Source organism: Rhineura floridana, chromosome 20 (genome assembly GCF_030035675.1).
Source record: "Rhineura floridana isolate rRhiFlo1 chromosome 20, rRhiFlo1.hap2, whole genome shotgun sequence".
Lineage (NCBI taxonomy): Eukaryota > Metazoa > Chordata > Lepidosauria > Squamata > Rhineuridae > Rhineura > Rhineura floridana.
Genome location: NC_084499.1, coordinates 10,703,179 through 10,724,136, shown reverse-complemented (window position 1 = coordinate 10,724,136; position 20,958 = coordinate 10,703,179). Strand labels below are relative to the sequence as shown.

General features: G+C 44.2%; 1 protein-coding gene across 6 annotated transcripts in view; it reads right to left on the bottom strand.

The window, feature by feature from the left end:
- ASTN2 (astrotactin 2) overlaps nucleotides 1-20,958 on the bottom strand; it is a 773,365-nt gene that overhangs the window by 153,387 nt on the left and 599,020 nt on the right. For 5 of the 6 annotated variants that reach the window (XM_061604310.1, XM_061604311.1, XM_061604308.1 and 2 more), the window contains 2 exons: nucleotides 5,762-5,895; nucleotides 4,376-4,524 (listed from right to left, as the gene is read on the bottom strand). In XM_061604310.1, coding sequence (XP_061460294.1) covers nucleotides 4,376-4,524; nucleotides 5,762-5,895 — 283 coding nt within the window. Of the gene's footprint in view, nucleotides 1-1,486; nucleotides 2,211-4,375; nucleotides 4,525-5,761; nucleotides 5,896-20,958 lie in introns of those variants that run through there. The other variant, XM_061604312.1, reaches the window with a different exon arrangement.

Genomic DNA, 20,958 nt, shown 5'->3' with positions numbered 1-20,958 from the left:
TCCCCAACGGCTGGTTGTGCAGCCTCTGCTTGAAGAGGGAGATCCCATCCACCCCTCTAGGCAATTGGTTCCATTGTAAAACTGTTCTTAGTATCAAGAAATATTGGGTTGCATCCAAATTCTACTCAGGGTAGATCCACTGAAATTAATGAAACTAAGCCAGTCATGCTCATTAACTTCAGTGGGTCTACTCTAAGTAGGACTAACATGGAATACTACTCAATGGGTTTACTCTGACTAACTTAAATTGACCCTTCTATAAATTAAGGTTGTTAGATCTAGTCCTACACTCTGGAGAAGCAGAAGGCAAGCCCTTTTCTTCTCTCTGACCTCCCTTCAGGGCTTTGAAGAGTCTTATTATGTGATGTCTCTCCCCCAAGCTAAACATATCCAGCCCCTTCAATATTTCCTCATATGACTTTTTGGTCTTTGTTGCCCTTCTCTGAATCCATTCCAGTTAGTCTACATCAGGGCTTCCCAACCCGTGGTCCACGGAGCACCAGTGGTCCCACAAGCTTCATTCAGGTGGTCCCTAGTGTGTCTATGATTTCGAGGTTGAAGATGGGAGATGGCACATCCATTGCACTGAATATTCATATTGATTTTTAATTGAATTTTTATTGCTTCCTTTTATTTCTTTTAATGCATTTTTATTGTATTACAATTTGAATTCTATGGGAATTCAATAGATAAGAAAAAAGAAAGAACAATAATGCGATTAAAATCATATTAAAATTGAATTCATGGGTTGTTGTTTTTTTTCATCACATCCAACTGCCCTGGTTTACACATAACTAAGTCATAGGATTGTAGCCAACTAGGTTCTACTCAGAGTAAACCCACTAAAATTAATATAGCCATGTTATTCATGTCCATCAATTACAATGGGTCTACTGTGAGTAGAACTAGCCCTGGATATAACCCATAGTTTGTGTAAGCCATGGTTTGTTTGACAGACCACAAGGTATCCCACAGACAATGAAACAAATCATAGCTTGCATCTCTAAAGTGTGGTTTGTTTCCTAGTTGCTCTTTCCTCATGCCTTTGTAGCATCTGGGCTGGGGTGACAAAAAAAAACAGTTAAGGAAGGCTGTTGTGTTCACACATAACACGAAGCCATCATTCTAACAAACCAGGGTTCGTAAACCACAGGAAAACAAACCATGTCCTCAGATTGTGGTTTGTTGTCAATAAACAAGCCATACTTAAACTGCTGGGCAGGATTCACACATAATGCTAAACCATGGCTTAATGAATCCTAGTTTAATAAGTCATGGCTCAGTGTTATGTGCGAACCAGGCCACTACTGCTGACTCACATACAGCTAGTGATAAGACTACAGTCCTAAGATCCTTTACACATGAACTATCCTCTATCACTATACCTGTGCATTTGGGTTGTCCTCCCTAAATGCAGAACAATTAATTTGTTTTGTATAGAGGAACATACAGTGCCATGTGAATCTCCACTTGGTCCAGCCAGACATAGTAAAAACAGCGTCAGGGAGGAGGGTTCTATTCAAGTGTGCTAGTTTTCTAAGTGAATGGATACACACTCTTGGGGGGGAGAAGGTATGGAGGAGTGATTCAGTTAGCTGAGTCCCCAAATGCAGTCTCAAGCGCTACAGTCCAAACATACGTTGACTGCCTCATGGCAGATGTAGCTCATCATAGACATCACAATCCCCATCCCTTTATCCCACTTTTTTTGCTTTAATATCTGTGCAATATAGCACAGGATAAATTATTGCTGTTATCCAGCCTTCCTCCTTTTCCTCTTCTTCCTTAGACGTCCTCACCCTTCCACCAGAGTGGCACTGGAGTGACAAAAGTCATTTTTCCAAGCCTAATATTAGTTCCAGATGCTGCTAAGCCACTTTACTTTGCACCTCACCCTGTAAAAACACACAAACACTCCCTTTCTTTAAAATGTAGAGCCTGCTTCTACTGTGACATAATGGGCTGGCTTGTTCTGCAGGCTCGCATGCAGTCGATTCACACACAGAGGCAGGCCTTCTGTTGCCGGCACGCAGAACCCTTCAGCTGCATAGCATACTGCTGAGCCGTTGTTCAGGACTCCGAAAAAGCCATTCTACAGGTTTGGATGCAAGCAGGGCAGTTTTCAACTGCCATGGGCACAGTCTTGTTGCCTACAAGTGGCCACTGAAATGAAAGGATCATTCTGCTCGTACTCCTCCATGCCAATTATCCTGAGAACAAGGGATGATGAGAATTGGAGGCCATCAACATTAGCTGGACACCATCTGGAGCGCACCATGACCCCCATACTTGGTCTATACCTTTAAATCACTCCATAACTTTGTCCTGTCTTTTCACCCAGCCCTTATTTCTATTTATTTCTCTCCTCCAGCTCTACAGGGTGACCACACACATCATCCCAAAACTGCCTTCCCCACCCTGTTGCCCTCCAACATAACAATATAAGAAGAGCCTGCTGGATCAGGCCAGTGGCCCATCTAGTCCAGCATCCTGTTCTCACAGTGGCCAACCAGATGCCCATGGGAAGCCCACAAGAAGGACCTGAGTGCAAGAGCACTCTCCCCTTCGGCATTTCCCCAGCAACTGGTATTCAGAGGCATCCTGCTTCCAGCAGTGGAGGTAGAACGTAACCAACAGAGTTAGTAACCTACAACTTCCATCGGCTCCAGCCAGCATGGCCAATGATCGGTGATAATGGGTAATTGTCCAACAAAATCTGGAAAATATCAGGTTGGGGAAGGTTATCCTGAGTTGTTCAACAGTAACTTCTCCCTTAGTCTTGGAAGCTTTGACGACACAGGAGAGGGAAGGTTTTCTGCATATGAGTTTCAGGAGCTATTGCCACACAACACTAAACATGTCCTGAAGGTTGTCCTGGCCCCATTCACATCTGAGCAGAAGAACCACCCAAATATTAAGCCAGCAAGAGGAATGTAAGATGATTCTGGGAACAATCCTTTGAGGATTCACAAGGCTCTGGGACAGTGAGAAAGACATTTTTTAAAAAAGTTGCTGCCCTCTAAAGGTGCCTTTGGGGAAACCTGATAAGTTCCCCATTAAGGCTGCAAACACCCACCACCACCCTGGGGGAAAAAAATCCTCGATTTGTCCACTAACACCTTGGAAAATCCCCTCCAGAGCCAGGTCTGTTCTCCTACACTTGCTAGAGCCTGGCTTTGTACAGTGCTTTATTTCCACCAGAGGTAGGGTGGTGGGAAACTGAGCTGCAAAGGCTACAGGAATGTAAAGATGCCAAAGTATTGAGTGTGAAACACATTTGCAAACAGCGGGACTGCCATATTGATTAGATCAATGACCTATCCAGTCCTTTGTCTCTGAAAGGATGCTTCAGAAGGAAAGAGCCTGGGGAGGAGGCCTGAGGACATAAGGGCCATTAAGGAATGACTCATCCCTCATCACTCATTCTCATCTCTCACAGCCCCTGGCCCCAAGATCCAAAGACACCTCAATCAGAACTTTGTGTGCTTTGCCATCTTGGATACCAAGCATGCTCAGCTGATAAGCAAGAATGTGTTGGATCTCCCCTGGACTCCATGACCAATATCTTCAGGGCACTGTGTGGGAGCAAGCAATGATTACCAGAAGTGCTCTCCACATTCTCAGATGCACTTTGAAAGGTGGTAGACAGACAGATAGACAGACAGATAGACAGACAGGTAAGTAGGAGTCCAGTATTTTCGTAGCTTACGGACTGATATCTCTCACTCTGATCTTTATTTGAGAGACTAAAGATTGAGGTGTAAAACAGTGTTTTTGAAGGGTCTAAAACAGTGTTTCTCAACCAGGCAGCCTATGAAGATCTTGGGTGGGGGGGAATAAGTGTTTCCAAAACATATGTACAATATAAGTTAAAAGAAAAAACCCATTAATATAAAAATATAAAAGTATGTAATGTTAAATTTGGAAGGTGAGAAGATTGTATGCAGCTTACTGCATTATCTGCACATCATCCTGGGTTCACAATGGTTCAGCATTAACAGGGGAGTCAGGTTTGAAGGGGTGTGTGGGATTTTTATGTTAGCATGGTTGTAAAAAGGTTGCAAAACACTAGTCTAAAATATGAGCTGATACCCAGATCAAAAGGGAAGAGTTTTGGTACTCTGAAACTTGAAATTATTCCTCAGCAATCAGAATGCCCCATCTTAACCCCCCCCACACACACACGACACAACTCACAGAGATGCTGGCACAACAACTAAGATTTTGTCAACTTTTGGGGATGGGGGGATGGGCTTTCCAAAATAAAGGTTCTTGTCTTTGTGACTGAAAGCAAGGAACAGCAAGCACAGAATCCAGACCACTGCCAGAAACAAGGCTTCCCTTTGTTGCTCTTACCTCTCTGGTCCCCACTCACCTGTGTACAGATCAGTGTCTGTGTACTCATCAACCTTCTTGTGATGGAGGATGTAGTCCGAGACTTTTGTTCCGATGGCCGGCTGGACATCCAGCCACTCCAAGGACACCACAGTGCTAGAAGGCTCCACGTTGGGAGAAAGTCGCAAACTGAGAGGAAGATAAAAAGACAGACAGCTTGAAAGTCAGTTTGTTTCATTCTGCATGACTCCAAACAAACAAATACATTAAACAAATATATCATCTGGGGTGTGAGGAAGGATGGACATATGTGTCAATTTCAGTTTCTTATTTTTTTCCAATCTTAAATTCACTTCTCCACAGGTCTGAATCAGTTTGATATAATCCATCCATCCATCCATCCATCCAACCTGAAAGACCGTCTTACTCCTTATATGCCCAGCCGATCACTGCGCTGTGCAGGTGAGGGCCTCCTGCAGATACCATCTTATCAGGAGGTTCGTTCTGCACAATATAGGAGACGGACCTTTAGTGTGGCGGCACCTACCCTGTGGAATTCCCTCCCCTTGAATATTAGCCAGGCGCCATCTCTGCTATCTTTTCGGCACCTTTTGAAGACTTTCCTCTTTCAACAAGCCTTTTAAGTTGAGACCTATCCCAGTCTGCATCTGTGTTAGAATTGCTTGTTAATATATATATTTTTTTAATAATGTTTTTAACCCTTTTTAAAAAGATGTTTTTAAAGCTTTTTTTTAAAAAAATGGCTTTAACGTCGTTTTATTTAAATGTATTTTAAGGTATGTTTTTATGATGTTTTAAAGTGTTTTTAGTGTTTCTTTTTGCCACCCTGGGCTCCTGCTGGGAGGAAGGGTGGGATGTAAATCAAATAAATAAATAATATCTATCTATCTATTTATCTATCTATCTAAAGTCCTTATGGAAATTCATCAGCATTGTAGTGAACATTTTCCCTAATTTGCACATTTTGCAAGCAGCTCCTCCTAATAAAATGCATTTTTGTATGTTATTTTAATGAATACATGCATTTGTTTGTGTACACTTTCCCTTAATATGCCTATTTTGTACACATTACTTGGTTGGAGAATTGCATCACAAAATTTGGAGAAGTCTGAATTTCAAAGGATACCTATTTGTGTATTGTTAGAGAACGTGAGAATTAGCTATGTTTGCATTAAATTGTGAACCAAACCAAGTTCCTCCCCCATTCCAAAAATCAACACAACCTGGATTTCCATAGGAAGCTGCCTTACAACAAGTTACACCCATTGGCCCATCTAGCTCAGTAGTGTCTACTCTGACTGACAGTTGGTCTCCAGTGTTTTAGGCAAGGGTCTCTCCCAGCGCTACTTACTGGCCACTCTTGAGATGCCACACTGAGGCTGCCTGTCTGTGAAGAGATACTTACACAGGCTGGGGGAGAGGACTACAGTTGGGGAGTCCATTTTCGTCAAAGGCGTTCAGGTCACATCGACACCAGTCCTCAATCACATCTCCTTTCCCCGAGCACCAGTATGAGCTCATGAGGACCCCTTTGAAGGCCTGGAAAAGAGCAATGAGCAAATGAATCTGCAACAATTGCAAAACTGATAATGGTCCTGATCCTGGCCAAACTAACTGTCAGAAGGAATAGCCAAGACCTAATCTATACATGGAGGGTAATGAGGTTGTAGAATCCAAATGTAGTTAACTAGACCATTTCAGATGGCTGCTGGAGGATAGCATTTATTAGATGCTCCTGGGCATGAAACACAAACACAGACCACTCATCTCAGGGAGAAAGGTTCCAGTTCCATCAGCTCCCTGGCCTAACATTTTAAACCTGGGTTTATAACTAGGGTTGCCAGGCTCAGGGCCTGAGACTGATCCTGTATCGTTAGGAGAAGAGAAAGTCAGCCAAGTGCAGGTGTTCTTGCAACCCTGGAATGGGAAAAAGCAAAAGGTGGCATTCTCCCTTTCCCCTGCACAACTTTTAAAGATACAGAAGACATCTTGGTTGCCAGGCCCGGCCTCCAAGAGGTCTTCTGTATCTTTAAAAGTTGTGCAGGGGGAAGGGAGAATTCTACTTTGTGGTTTTTCCAATTACAGTGTTGCAAGAACACCTGTACTTGGCTGACTTTCTCTTCTCCTAAAGATACAGGATCAGTCTCAGGCCCTGAACCTGGCAACCTTACTTATAATGTATGCCAGCTTTCAACAATAACCTTTATTAAATGATCAGCCTATGCCTTGGTTGTTGTAGGATGGGAGTTGCAGTCCAAAACATCTGCAAGGCACCAGATTTTGGCAAAGGCTGCATTATGGGATGTTCCTTCATATCTATCAGCCAAATAACCAATCAAACTTTGCCCATGGAAAGCCAGCATGTCAGGGAGATGGGTTTAACTTCTATCCCAGGTTTACTGTCGACAAGCTTGGTTTCCATGTGGGGACAGCATGTGTGAGAACATTCAAATTTCCTGCACATAGAAAACAAGTGTATCAGAGAAAAGGCGACACACATGACTTTATCCATAACAGGATAGCTTTCTAGGTTCAGGGGCTTTATTTTTATTTTCTATAGCGCAGAACATTCGTCCCCACCTGCTATCTGAAGTGATAAAGCTCTAAAGAAGGGCTTTCCATTCTTAGCGAGAACTAGGCCTTTGTCTCAAGCCATTTCAGGATATTGCTTTTCATGACTCAGTGTTGCCAAGGTTCCCATTGAACTCTACATGATTTTCTTCCAAAGAAACATGTTTAGGATTAGCCCCTACTAGAGATATGCTAGAATTCTACCCAATTAGGATTTGGTACCAAAGTTTCCATTAACTCTTATTCTCTATCATTGTAGATCAGATTTTTACATAGCAATTTTATGTGGCTATTTGCGAAAATGGAAAATATGGATATTAGGAATGATAATCCTTCCAAAATATCAATATTTCCTTTAAAATTATTTTTCCTTTAAAACATATTAGTATTTTTGTTAGGGGGAAAAAAGGATCCATAAAAGAGGAGGTTACTGGACAAAGAACAAACTTGTATTGATACCAGCCTGTTAGGTTGACGGAATGCTTTCGAACCAGCACTGGCCACAGATCTAATCCCTAACCCCTACACACCTCAGGACTGAGAAACCTGTGGGCCTCTAGATGTTCTTGGACTAAAACTTCCCTCAGTCTGAACATGGTACATGCTGTTTGGGGCTGATGGGAGTTGAAGTCCAGCAACATCTGAAGGGTTGCAGATTCCCATTCCTGCCACACAAAATATAATAATAAAAATAACAACAACAACAACTTTAATAATAATAACCTCCCTCCTCCCCGTAGGAACCCAAGGCAGCAAACAAAAAAACTAAAACACTCTAAAATAGAACAAGCCTTTCAACAAGCCTTTTAAGTTGAGACCTTAGCCCAGTCTGACTCTGTGCTGGAACTGCTTTTTAATATGTTTTAAAACTTAAAAAAAAAAAAAAACCAATATGGTTTTTTAAAATATGTCTTGAAAGCTTTTTAAAAATGTTTTTAAAGATGTTGTGTTTTAATGTATTTTAAAGTCTGTTTTTATGATGTTTTAAAGTTTTTTTTTAGTGCTTTTGTTTGCTGCCCTGGGCTCCTGCTGGGAGGAAGGGCGGGATATAAATCAAATAATAAATAAGTAAGTAAAATATCATAAAAACAGACATTAAAATATATTAAAACAAAACATCTTTAAAAACATCTTAAAAAGCAATTCCAACACAGGCAGACACAGACTGGGATAAGGTCTCTACTTAAAAGGCTTGTTGAAAGAGGAAGGTCTTCAGTAGGCACCGGAAATATAACAGAGATGGTGCCTGTCTAATATTTAAGGGGAAGGAATTCCAAAGAGTAGGTGCCACAACACTAAAGGTCCGCTCTCTATGTTGTGTGGAACAGACCTCTTGATTAGATGGTATCTCCAGGAAGCCCTCACCTGCAGAGCATAGTGATCGACTGGGTATATAAGGGAAAATATGGTCTTTCAGGTATCCTAGTCCCAAGCTGTATAGGGCTTTGTACATTAAAACCAGAACCTCAAATTTAGCCCAGTAGCTAATGGGCAGCCAGTGCAATCCTTTCAGCAGCAGGGTGACATGTTGGCGATACCCTGCCCCAGTGAACAGTCTCACCACCACATTTTGTACCAGCTGCAACATCTGGACCAACCTCAAGGGCAGCCCCACATAGAGCGCATTACAATAATCCACCAAAATCCACATCTGAGAGCAGTGGAGGCTGGCGTTCTTTGGGACTAGTAGGGCAGAAGACAGAGTGCTGAACAGTAGGCGGAGCCAGAGCTAAAGAGAGCAAGAGCCATCTCATTCCAGTTTTGTTCCCATCTCTCCTCCCTGCTGAGTTCTACAGGGGCAACACTGAGACTGAGGAGGAGGAAACAGTTGACAGGCAGCGCCCCTCCAAGTGATTGTAAGAAAGAAGACCGGCCGGCCGGGACTGGCTGAGGGCAGACTAAGCTTGGTGGGGCGACACCCCATTTGCCCTAATGGATCTGCTTCCACTCTCTGAGAGAGGATCGAAGTGGCTCTACTACAGACAGTAGTAAAAATGCTTTCTATAAGCCAGCTATAAAAGGAAAGGGTATAAATAGAGGCGAGTGCAACACTCCCCACTGTTTGGGCTTTGTCAGATTCCCCAAACACACAGCTGCCTTTAACAAGGCATCCTGAGTCACACACATCTGCTGTTTCTGCCTTCCAGACACTTAGGAAACGTTCCCATTTGAGCAAAAAAGAAACAGAGGAAACTAAGAAACAGAAGCTAAATACATAATCTGATTCCGTTTGTCAGATTTAGATCGTAACTGAAAGGTCAGAAATGGGATGGGACCACGGACAATGTGGAAATCATATTATAATCAGTATTAAAAAGACTGCTGGCAAAGTAAGCTCTCATGTGGGCAGAGAAGTGACTGGGGAAATCAGAAAACAAGCTCCCAAACTTAATGGGTACAATAACGATAACAACAATACCATAAGGGCTTGCTTCGTAACCACATTTTTAGCAAAAAATCTGTTATGAGTGTGAGAGAGTTGGATGGCTTTAAAAGAGGTTTAGACAAATTCAGGGAAGATGAGGTTATCAATGGCTACTAATTCTGATGGCTATGTTCTGTCTGCACTGCTGGTGGCAGCATGCTTCTGAGAATCACAGGTGAGGAGAGTGCTGTCATGCTCAGGATCTGCTTGTGGGCTTCCTGTAGGCATCTGGCTGGCTGTGGTGAGGACAGGATGATGGACAGGAAGCCACATTTCAGCTGAACATCAGGAAAAAACAACAACTTTCTAACGGTACAGCAATGGAACCAATGACCTAGGGAAGTGGTGGGCTCTCCAACACTGGAGGCATTTAAGATGCAGCTGGACAACCTTGGATTCCTGCACTGAGCAGGGGGCTGGACTGGATGGCGCCTTCCAACTCTACTGTTCTATGATTTTATGATGCCAGATTTCATCTGAACTTCAGGAGAAACTTCCTAACTGTTAAAGTAATAGGACAATGGAAACAGTTACCTAGAGGAGGTGGTGGGCTCTCCAGCAAGGAGGCATTCAAGAGGCACCTAGACAGCCTTCTGTCGGGTCTGCTTTAAGTTGGATTCCTGAACTGAGCAGGGGGTTGGACTGGATGGTCTTATAGGCCCCTTCCAACTCTACTGTTCTACGATTCTATGAGTAGATGAGCCCTTGGCCTGATCCAGCAGGATTGTTATTGTGTGTTTAGTGTGGTGTAGTACATAGGAAGCTGCCTTTTATTAAGTCAGATCACTGATCCATCAAACTCAATATTGTCTTTGCTGACTGGCAGTGACTCTCCAGGATTTCAGGCAGGAGTCTCTCCCAAACTTATGTGAAGATGTCGGGGATTGAACTTGGGACCTTTGGCACACAAGGCAGATTTCTGCCACTAAGCTACGGCCCTTCGTGAAATGAATGTTAGACTCAAATTTGGGTCCAAATGCTGAGTCCACCAGTTATCACATTTCAACCTGATCAACCTCCCAGGGTAAATGGGGAGGGGTTGCCTTTCCCCCTCCCCACAAATTCTATAACTAGCATCCCATCTGTTCACACATGCTAATCAATGCTCACGTTGATGTTCCTTTGCATCCTTTCTCCACATTTATGCACCTCCTTGAGAGCAAATGGGAACAGACAACAGGAATGTCTAGAATGAAATCCAAAATATTTGGCTAACCAGAAGTTACAATAATTTGAGGTGCTGCAGATATAGAAGGGCATAGAGATGAAGATACTAAGGAGGAACATGATGGATTGCAACAGAATCCAATGGATGTTTATTCACACACCATGGGAATTCATCGTGCTCCGTTAAAACAATGTAAGCAAGGTCATAACAATCATAATCTGCATTCAGTCTAGCTACAGTTAGCCTAAGAGCTGTGACTCAGTGGCAGAGCATCTGCTTTGCATGCAGAAGGTCTCAGGTCCCCATTCCCAAAATCTCCAGGTAGGGCTGAAAGAGCCTTCTGCTTGAAAACACTGCTAGTCACTGCTAAAGGTAGGTGGTCCAATAATCCCGGGCCCAAGATTACCTACCCCTGCCCACAGGGCCTGCATCAGGCAAGACTGGGTCCTTGGGCACCAACCTGCCCTGGGCCCATGGCACCATAGCCCAACACACACACACCCCCATACAAGTGGTGCAAGGCTAATAAGCCTGCCCAACCACTCTACCTATCTCATGTGACATGTGAATGATGTGTGCTCTATGCGTGCATGCCTGCCATTAACCAAGATGGCAAGGGGGTCATCAGTCCCTTAGCAAGGCTTCCACCACCATCTTGGGTGATGGCAGGTAGGCATACATAGTGCATCCGGAATTCACACTGATGGGAGAGGTAGGTGGGGCATGTGGGTGGCCTTATTGAAGCCGTATTGTCTGTATGGGGCTGGGGGGCTGGGAGCTCCTTCTCCACAATCTGCAGCAGGGTTGGGTTGCAGAATCCGACTCTGCTGTGGATCACGGAATGGGAGTGCCACCCTCCCTCCCTAAGGAGGGGTCCTTCAGGGTGCCAGTCCTGCCTACTCTAACTGCTGAGAAGATTTGTAGGTCAAACGCTGGCTCTGAGGGCAAGCCCTCCTCCCAGCCCCAGAGGCCCTCTCTCTCCGTGGCATCTTCCCCTGAAGATGGGGAGTCAGAGCCCGGAATTATGACCAAAAAAAAGGATAGCAAGAAGAGAGCTTGATTAAAACCTCTCTTCTTAGTGCACTAGTTTCTTTTTTAAAAACATCATTAGGGAGGTGCAGGGGTACCAGGGGTTGCCAACATGGCACCCACAGATGTCAATATACCACTGCTACCTCCCATGGCAGCCCTGAAAGGTCTCAGTAAACAGCCCCTCAAAAATCCCCAATGCCTGAGAGACATTATTAGGATACCTTTGCAGTATTTTTTTAATGGGGACTTTTATTAAAAAAACAAACAAACCCACAACACAAATTGATGCGGAAACATGCAGAACTTAAGCTCCTGCTTGGAGGAACGGCGGGATACAAAATAGATAGATAGATAGATAGATAGATAGATAGATAGATAGATAGATAGACAGATAGACAGATAGACAGATAGATAGATAGATAGATAGATAGATAGATAGATAGATAGATAGATAGACAGACAGACAGACAGACAGACAGACAGACAGACAGACAGATAGATAGATAGATAGATAGATAGATAGATAGATAGATAGATAGATAGATAGATAGATAGATAGATAGATAGATAGATGATAGATGATAGATAGATAGACAGACAGACAGACGATAGATAGATAGATAGATAGATAGATAGATAGATAGATAGATAGATAGATAGATAGACAGACAGACAGACAGACAGACAGACAGACAGACAGACAGACAGACAGACAGATAAAGAGAGAGAGAGAGAGAGAGAGAGAGAGAGAGAGAGAGAGAGAGAGAGAGAGGATTCCACTGCTGCTGGTCATTATAAGAGCAGCTATTTAAGAATTGGTGTCTGAGTTTCCTTCCTCTTCCCTCCTGTCTCTTTTCCCTTGTGTGTCGTGTTTTTTAGATTGTATGCCTGAGGGCAGGAACTGTCTTGATTTAATTGATTGTGTGTAAGCTGCTCTGGGAGCCTTTTTTCACTGAAGAGAGGAGTACAAATGATAATGATGTTGTTGATGATGACGATAATAACAACAAAGCCGTGGTTTTTTTAGAAGAAACATTTCGAACTCCATGAGAATGAACAGAGAAACACCTCTTTTAAGGCAGATAGATAGATAGATAGATAGATAGATAGATAGATAGATAGATAGATAGATAGATAGATAGATAGATAGATAGATAGATAGATAGATAGATAGATAGATAGATAGATAATAGGGGGGCAAGAAACTGACAGACATCATAACTGACAGTTTCTCCCTTCCGCTCCCCCTTCCTATTTTAGGTTTGTAATGATGACAGCAGGCTTGGGTTTCCTTTCCATCTACAGAACTGTGCCTAGAACTAGGCCTGCTTTGATTTCTGATTGGCTCCAGGCCGCTTTGGGAGACCGTTTTTGTCTGGAAAAGCGGGATAAAAATATAATGAGCGAAAGCAAACCAAACACCAAAAAAGGAATAAAGCAAAAAGGAGAGCGTGGTGGGCTGATGAGATTCCGGATGATGTGCTGAACCATATCAGTAATCTCACTGGCCAAGCTCTTGCCCTGGAGCCTAATCCAATAGAGTTTAATTTCTTCTGTTTCTTACAGTAAGTCCAATATTGTGTGCCAGGGCTTTAATTAGATCCTGCAGGTACAGAAGGCACAATCTGCCTTGTCTCAACCTTTAAATAAACAATGTTATCCATCTGATGCATCCTTCAATTCCCCTCATTAGGATGAGTTCATCTACGTGCCTTAATGGGGTTACACTGAGACACAAGACCCCCAACCACCACCACCACCCCGCTGCCGCCCTGCCTACAGGCTCAATTCAATTTGCTGACATTTGTTTATGGAGGAGCAACTAGCTGACGTCAAACCTAGTCAGGAGAAAGGAGGGGGGAGAGTGGCAGCCGAGTTGATAGGCAGGGTTCACTGGGGCTAGGGTTTGTTTGCTTTTAATCAGAATTTCTAGCAAATGCAAGTGGCAGAGACTGTGAGAGAAGGCTGAGTGAAACCCAATGGGGGAGTGAAGAGTTGAGACGCCTTAGAATAAACGTCAAAAAGAAAGATCAAAGTAGAGCCCCTCCATCTTCAGTGGTCTCATGTTATTCTTAGAAGACATTCCCATAACTGTCAAGGATTCCATATTCCCTTTGAGTCCCTCAAACTGACCTCCTGGCCTTTGCTGTAGCCTTCAGGGCAATGTTATTCATCTCATACATCCCGCAAGGAGCGTAAGAAGAAGATAGATCCCACCATCCTGTCAGCCTAGATGGCCTCATCTATACAATCGCTACTTGAGAAAGGGGATTCCAACAGAGTACAAGTCAGGAACGCAATGCCAGGACATGAAAACAGCCAATTATAACAAGTGTTATTTTCAAGACTCTGGAATCAATTACAGTTACTTTGCATGCAACACAAGACAGACCACATCTAGACAACTATGTGCAGTATGTCACAGCTCAGGAGGGATGTTGACAAACCCAAATGGATTCAGAAGAGCAGATCTGAGAAACAGTCAATGAGACAACCTGCATGACAAAAATGTTGGAGGAAAGAAGTACTGTACACTTAGAATCAAGAATATGGAGATATACAAACATCTGATAGTCCTTTTATAGTAGAGGGGTTTCAGCGGAGGGGGGGAATCCCTCCCCACAGGCTGAAAGGACACATGAATCCCTTGCAATCTACTCTGCAGGGTCTCAAGAAGAAGCCTTTTCCTGTGTGAGATTGGTTCAAAGTGGAGATGACAAGAGCTGAACCTAGTACCTTCTGAATGAGTTTTACTACTGCCATATGATACATCTAGCCCAGTACTGTCTACTGCAGGGTTGGGGAACTTTTTTCAGCCCAAGGGCCACATTCCTTTGTGTGGAACCTTCTGGGGGCCGCATGCTAGTGATGAGTAGAGCCAGAGGCAAAAGGGGTGGAGCAACGGACATGACTCTTCCCTTTGTATAGTAGGCTATATTCCAGCCATGCAAAAATAAGAGGTTTCTACACGCTGACACATCTCCATTCAGACAGCAAGAAGCATTCATAGCAAGGATGTGATGAGAAGAGCTCACATTCACACCATGCATTTAAAACACAGAATCCTGGAAACTGTAGTTTAGCCCTCAATGGAGCTACAACTCTCAGCACCCTTAACAAGCCACACTTCTCAGGATTCTTTGCAGGGAAGCTACGTGCTTCAGATGTATGGTGCAGATGTAAAAGACAAAACTTTCAGGTCTGAATCCTATGGTAGAAGAAATTAAAGAAGTTTGTTGAAAGGACGTTTCCTGACATCCCCCGCCCCCAGCAGCCACCTGCAACCCACAAAAAGCCTCTCCAGAATAATGTGTGTGTGTGTGAACTTCTGTGCATTAACGTATTTCAGGATCCAATCTCGATTTCAGGTGATCCCCCTTCCTCCAGCATCCTCCTGCCTCACCCCGTTGCCAGGTTCAGGGCCTGATTCTGATCCTGTATCTTTAGGAGAAGGGAAGTCAGCCAAGTGCAGGTGTCCTTGCAACCCTGTAATGGGAAAAAAACACAAGGTGGAATTCTCCCTTCCCTCTGCACAACTTTTAAAGATACAGGTCTCTTGGTTGCCAGACCTGGCCTCCCAGGGGTCTTCTGTATCTTTAAAAGTTGTGCAGAGGGAAGAGAGAACTCCACCTTGTGGTTTTTCCTATTACAGGGCTGCACTTGGCTGACTTTCTCTTCTACTAAAGATACAAGATCAGTCTCAGGGATTGAACCTGGCAACCCTACCTTTCAACCTCCCAGAAAGATTGACTGCAAGGGGGGGGAGCACAATTTCCCTTCATGAACTTCTTTGAGTTAACTAACCTTAGGATCCAAGCCTCAGGGTTGTGGTCAACTAAGCCCCACTTAGAGTAGACCCATTGAAATTAATTATCCTAAATTAGCCATGTCTATTAACTTTGACGGGCCTACTCTGAGTAAGACTAGCATTGAATACCACCCTCAGTAACATGTCAGCCTGCAGTGGGACTATTTCTTGTGGGGAAACTGCTCCCCCAGGTCCTGGTTTTTCTCCCCCTCTCCCAACTACAACACTCTGCCTTCCACGGCATCTCTTTCAAATAGAAGCATCTCTGATCCGAGTTCTGCTTCTCCTGTGAGTCAGTTGCTCTACTTAATTTACAACCTCCAGTGCCAAAGGGGGATTTGCCAGACTCAAAATTGGCTAGAAGTGTCTGCTTTCTGGATGAGGAGTCATGCCATTAAATATATGGCATTATGAATCACCCAGAACATCATCTCATTTGCTCTGAAAGGTGTAAGATGGGCGACTAACACACACCCATGTGAGCCCACACAGGGTGGGATTGATGGATCACCCCACCGCCACCAAGCATATTCTGTTCATTAGTTTTGACACGAAGAAGACAAAAGGATATCCACAACCTGCTTTACGTTAATATTAAACAAATAAATGGCTTTCTCTGTTTTCTCTGTTGCAACCGCAATTGCATCAAGGGGCTGCCATTGTTCTCACAGCAAAGGGACTGCTGGCACTCTGTTCTGCAAAGCTTCGGCTGGTTTTACTCACAGGCGGCTTTCAGTGGACCCTGAATCATTTGTGATGGACAAGGGAGCCTGTGAGCCTGCAACGGAATGATGACAATAATCCATATGCTATGCTAGACCAGGTGTCACCGACATGGTGCCCATGGGCGCCAGGGTGCTTGCCAGCACTTCCTGTGGCATCCACAAATGGTCTCAGAAAATATCCTTTGAAAATTGACACTGCACGAGAGTTTGTTTGCTCTGCCTGCTTCGTTTCTGTTTTGCACTGCCTTGGCCTCTCCTGTGTGGAATACACTCCCTTAAGCATGCCCACATTTCACTGGATGCCAGGACTGATTGGATACCCAACTTCCCTTCTGTTCTGAACAGAGGAGAGGTGAACAGATCTTCCCTCTGTTTGCGAGCACAGCAGTAGCTGTGCCTTTTCCTACATGAGGGTTGATTTTTTTGGGGGGAGATAACTGGTCTATTTTGTGGCTCTGTCTCTTTCAGTTACTTTAGATAGGGCAAACATTTTGTGTTGTGCCACCCCTCCCCAGGGCAGACCATTTTTTTTAAATGACACCCACAGCACTTTCTCAAAATTCCAAATGTGCCCATCGGCCCCCAAAGGTTGGCGACCTCTATATGACACAAAATCGGCTGTAATGGGATCTCTTGCTTTCTATCACAGGCTGCCTTTGCTGCTAAACAGGTCTGAAAGAGACAGACAGACACAGCCACCTGTTTCCACTCCCCCTGCCCATAACTTACATAATCAGTCAATTGCTGTGCCCTGCAGGAGAGGGCCTCCTACAGATACCATCTTATCAGGAAATCCATTCTGCCCAATATAGGAACTGGGCCTTTAGTGTTGCGGCACTAACCCTTTGGAATTCCCTCCCCTTAAAAATTAGACAAGCACCTACTAAGGACCTTTCTTTTCCAACAAGCCTTTTATGTGGAGATCTTTCCCAGTTTGCATCTGTACTGGAATTGTTTTTAAGAAGTTTTATCACTGTTAGCTGGCCTGGGCTCCTTTCTGGAGGAAAGACAGGATATAAATTTAATAAATAAATAAATAAATAAATAAATAACTTGCAATAATGTGACTTACAGCTAGCCTTTTGTCTCTAAAATGGGTCAGGGCTAGGGTTATTCCTTCTTTCTGATTGCCTCCGGCAAATCCAATACAAGGGAGGCAAGGTGGGGAAGGTTATAACATCTATCATTTGAACTGACTGTGTGAACACACCAGAAGGGAAGTTTCAAGCCCTTTCAGCCTGTATCTTTGAGGAGGGAGGTTAGGCAACCCAGAGCTTGGAAGTTACTTTTTTTTGAACTACAACTCCTATCAGCCCAATCCAGTGGCCATGCTGGCTGGGGCTGATGGGAGTTGTAGTTTAACAAAGTAACTCTTCCAAGCTCTGAGGCAACCCTAGAAGGAATAAGGTGACAAGTGGTGGCAAGCAGATATGGAGGGATTATTTTCCTATTTCTCTGTATAAAGGATAGGACACGATGGCCGCTCCAGATGTTATTGAACCCCCAGATCCCATCACCCCCCAGCAGCATGGCCAATAGGGATGATGGACACTGGTAGCTCAACCCCATCTGGAGGGCCACAGGTGCCCCCGTCCCTGTACAGCCCCATGCTGGTGTAGTAAATCCCAAGTGGAAAAGATAGCATGCTCTGATTTAACGATGACAGGAATGCTATAACCATCTAGCCAGGCACTCAACGACTTCCAGATGCAATGTTTTTGGTTACTCTTGCATGGGAGCTCAAGTTTCCTTTAGACAGCGGGGAGTGGGAAATGGAGTTCTGTAGCATTTGAAACACCAAGGAAGAAAAAAGAACAACATACTGACTTTCAGGGCCAAACAATGTTTCCCAGCATCATGAGATTTTGCATCTGTAAACCCAGGTTCACAATGAACAATGATAATGTTTCTTGTACTGTAGCTGGCAGGTGATGTCATCATTCCAGTGTCCGTGCCTTTCTCTCCTCCAGCCCTCAGGGATCCCTATCTCCTGAAGTTCATCCCATGCTGGGACTTCATCACTTCTGCAGAAAAGGCCATAGCATTGAAAACAGGCCCAAGGTGTGCTGGGTTCTGTTATTGATAGGGGCCAGGAGAACAGACATTGGGTCCAGGATATCATAAGGACTGCGTGAGCCCTTTTATCCCAACCCAATCACTGAGATCATCCAGAAGGGCTCTGCTAGTTGTCCCCGTGCTACCGACTGGCCTCAACTAGAAGACAGACATTTAATGTGGCTGGTCTCATGCTGTGTGAAACTCTCTTCCAGCAGAGATTCAGCAGATATACTCGTTTTTGACTTTTGGGGGTCTCTTGAAGACTTTTTTTTGGGGGGGGTGCTTTCAGGCCCAAGCAGCTGTTTAAACTGTCTTTGTATTGTTTTGCATTGTTTCAAAATGTTTCTATGCTGCTGTACACTGTCCTGATGTTTTGCAAGATAAATAAATAAATAAAAGAGAGTGGGAAACGGGGCAACTTTTACATTCGGTTGACATCATTGCTGGGCGAGGCTGCTTAGAGAGCTCTCATCTTCATTACAAAGTTCTCTATTCTAGAACAACTGGGCCATAGTTCAGTGGTAGGGCTTCTGCCTGGTATGCTGACAATGCGGGGTTCAATCCCTGGCATCTCCAGGTAGGAATTGAAATCCTGGAAAGCTCCTGCCGGTCATTGTAGACAGTTCTCAGCTGGATAGACCAATGGTCTGACACAGTATAAGGCAGCTTCCTATGCTCTTGTGCTACAATGATTGCAAGCCCTCACCATCCCAGTTCTCTTGTCTTGTTCAGGTTGGATGGAGGAAGGCCAGATCTGTACCGGCAGAAACAGCTACAACTAGCTTGGTGCATTGCTACAGGATCACAGGAAGCTGCCCTATAATGAGTCAAACCATTGGTCTATCTAGCTCTCTACACTGAATGGCTCTTCAGGGTTTGGGGCAGGGATTTCTCCCAGCCCTACTTGGAGATGCCAAGGATTGAACCTGGAACCTTCTGCATACAATGGGGATGCTCTGCCACTGAGCTACAACCACCTTTGCCCAAAAGAACACAGGAACGTAGGCATCGGCCTTATACAGGGTCAGACCATTGGGTCCATCTAGCTCTGTATTCTCTGACTGACAGTGGCTGTGTCAAGTTTCAGGCAGGGCTCTCTTCCAGCCCTACCTGGAGATCCTGGGGACTGAACTTGGAACCTCCAGCATGCAAAGCAAATGCTCCAACCACTGAACTACAGCTTCCCTTAGCAGCACTTTTCATACAAATGAGAAAGACAATTGCAGGAAGAAGGTTGAATGGAAATATTTTAAAAAACAACAACAATTATTGCTGTTTATATTGAATTTAAGACATCCCTGCTCCTGTTTACTTGGCCACCAGGGAGCAAAAAGATGTCAGCAAAGAATGATTAAAGAACCGAAGGATAATAGCAATCTCCTTTGGGAAGGCCCTCTCCATCTGACCCCTAGATGCCTGGACATCTCATAGTCAGCAAATGTTTTTATCCTCCCTGCTCTCGATGACCTTCCCATTCTGACCTCTGGCTCTGAAACCCACTCCAGAGAGCAAACAATTCAAAAGGGTAGTTAAGGCTAAGATTGTATTATCTTTCAGGGGCTGCTTTTTCAGTTTTTCCAGGGCTCAGATTGTGTGGGCATCAAGCTGATTATCACGCACTCAAGGGTCATGAGTTTCTAGATCTATTCCAATCCGGCTTCAGGCATCAGCCTTGGTTGTCCTGATGCAGGAGCTGGCGGGGCGGATCCTGGCCTCCCTTCATCGCTGTGGGCTGATAGATGCAGGGAGAGGGTGATTTCTATTGATTCAGCTAGACCTTTCAGCAGCGCTTGATACCATCAACTGTAGCATCCTGCAGTCGGGAAAAGTCTTCAACGAGGGACAGAATGCTTTGAAACAAAGAGTGTCACATTTTCTACGAGGATGTGATGTATGGAGTGATGATAGCCAGATACCCTGTTTATTGAGCATTTCTGCTGATTTGCTTGTAGAAAGCTTACTCGGAGGTTAGACCATGTCCAGTCTGAAATCCTTTCTGATTCTTTTGTGGGGAAGTTATCCAATGAGCATTCTGAATTCATTCTAGTTTGCTTGTGCAGTGGTTATATGTCTTCCATTTAATCATTCAGTGTATTTCCCCCTCACCCTTCTAACTGCAAAAAGTTTTGGGGTTTTGTTACTAAGTGGATTTGTTGCATCAGGGCAAGTGAGCACTTTAATGGCACACCCTGCATTTCTGGTATGGTTTGCACTTGAATCCCTCCTGTAAAATGCTGACATTCTGGAGCTGAATGTCCATGTGTGAGGTTATTAAGAAGAGAAGAAGACACCAGCTGAATCAGACCGATGGCCCATCTAGTCCAGCATCCTGGTTCTGAAAGTGGCTCCTGGGAAGCCCACAGAGAAGCTGAGTATGAAAGCAGCCACCCTCTGCTGTTGTAGCTGTTACCCAGTGGCATACTGCTTTGGAATCTGGAGGTTCCATTTAATCATGACTAGTAGGCACTTAAATGATTCTAGAAGAACTGTAAGAATCACAAGAGCCGGATGGAGTTCCAGCGGCCTCTTCTGAGCTACAGACACTGATCCCATCAAAGGGAAACAAAATCCAGAAACAAGGGACAGCTCTAAAGAATCATACATTTCCTTTAAATAACAATAAAAATGGGTGAGGGTGAGGATAGTGGCATTTGTGAGAAGGAAATCAGGTGAAAATCAAGAACCCTGCGAGGATAATGAAGTTCACCATTAGAAAGAAAGGAAGGAAGGAAGGAAGGAAGGAAGGAAGGAAGGAAGGAAGGAAGGAAAAGGAAGGAAGGAGGGAAGGAAGGAAGGAAGGAAGGAAGGGAGGAAG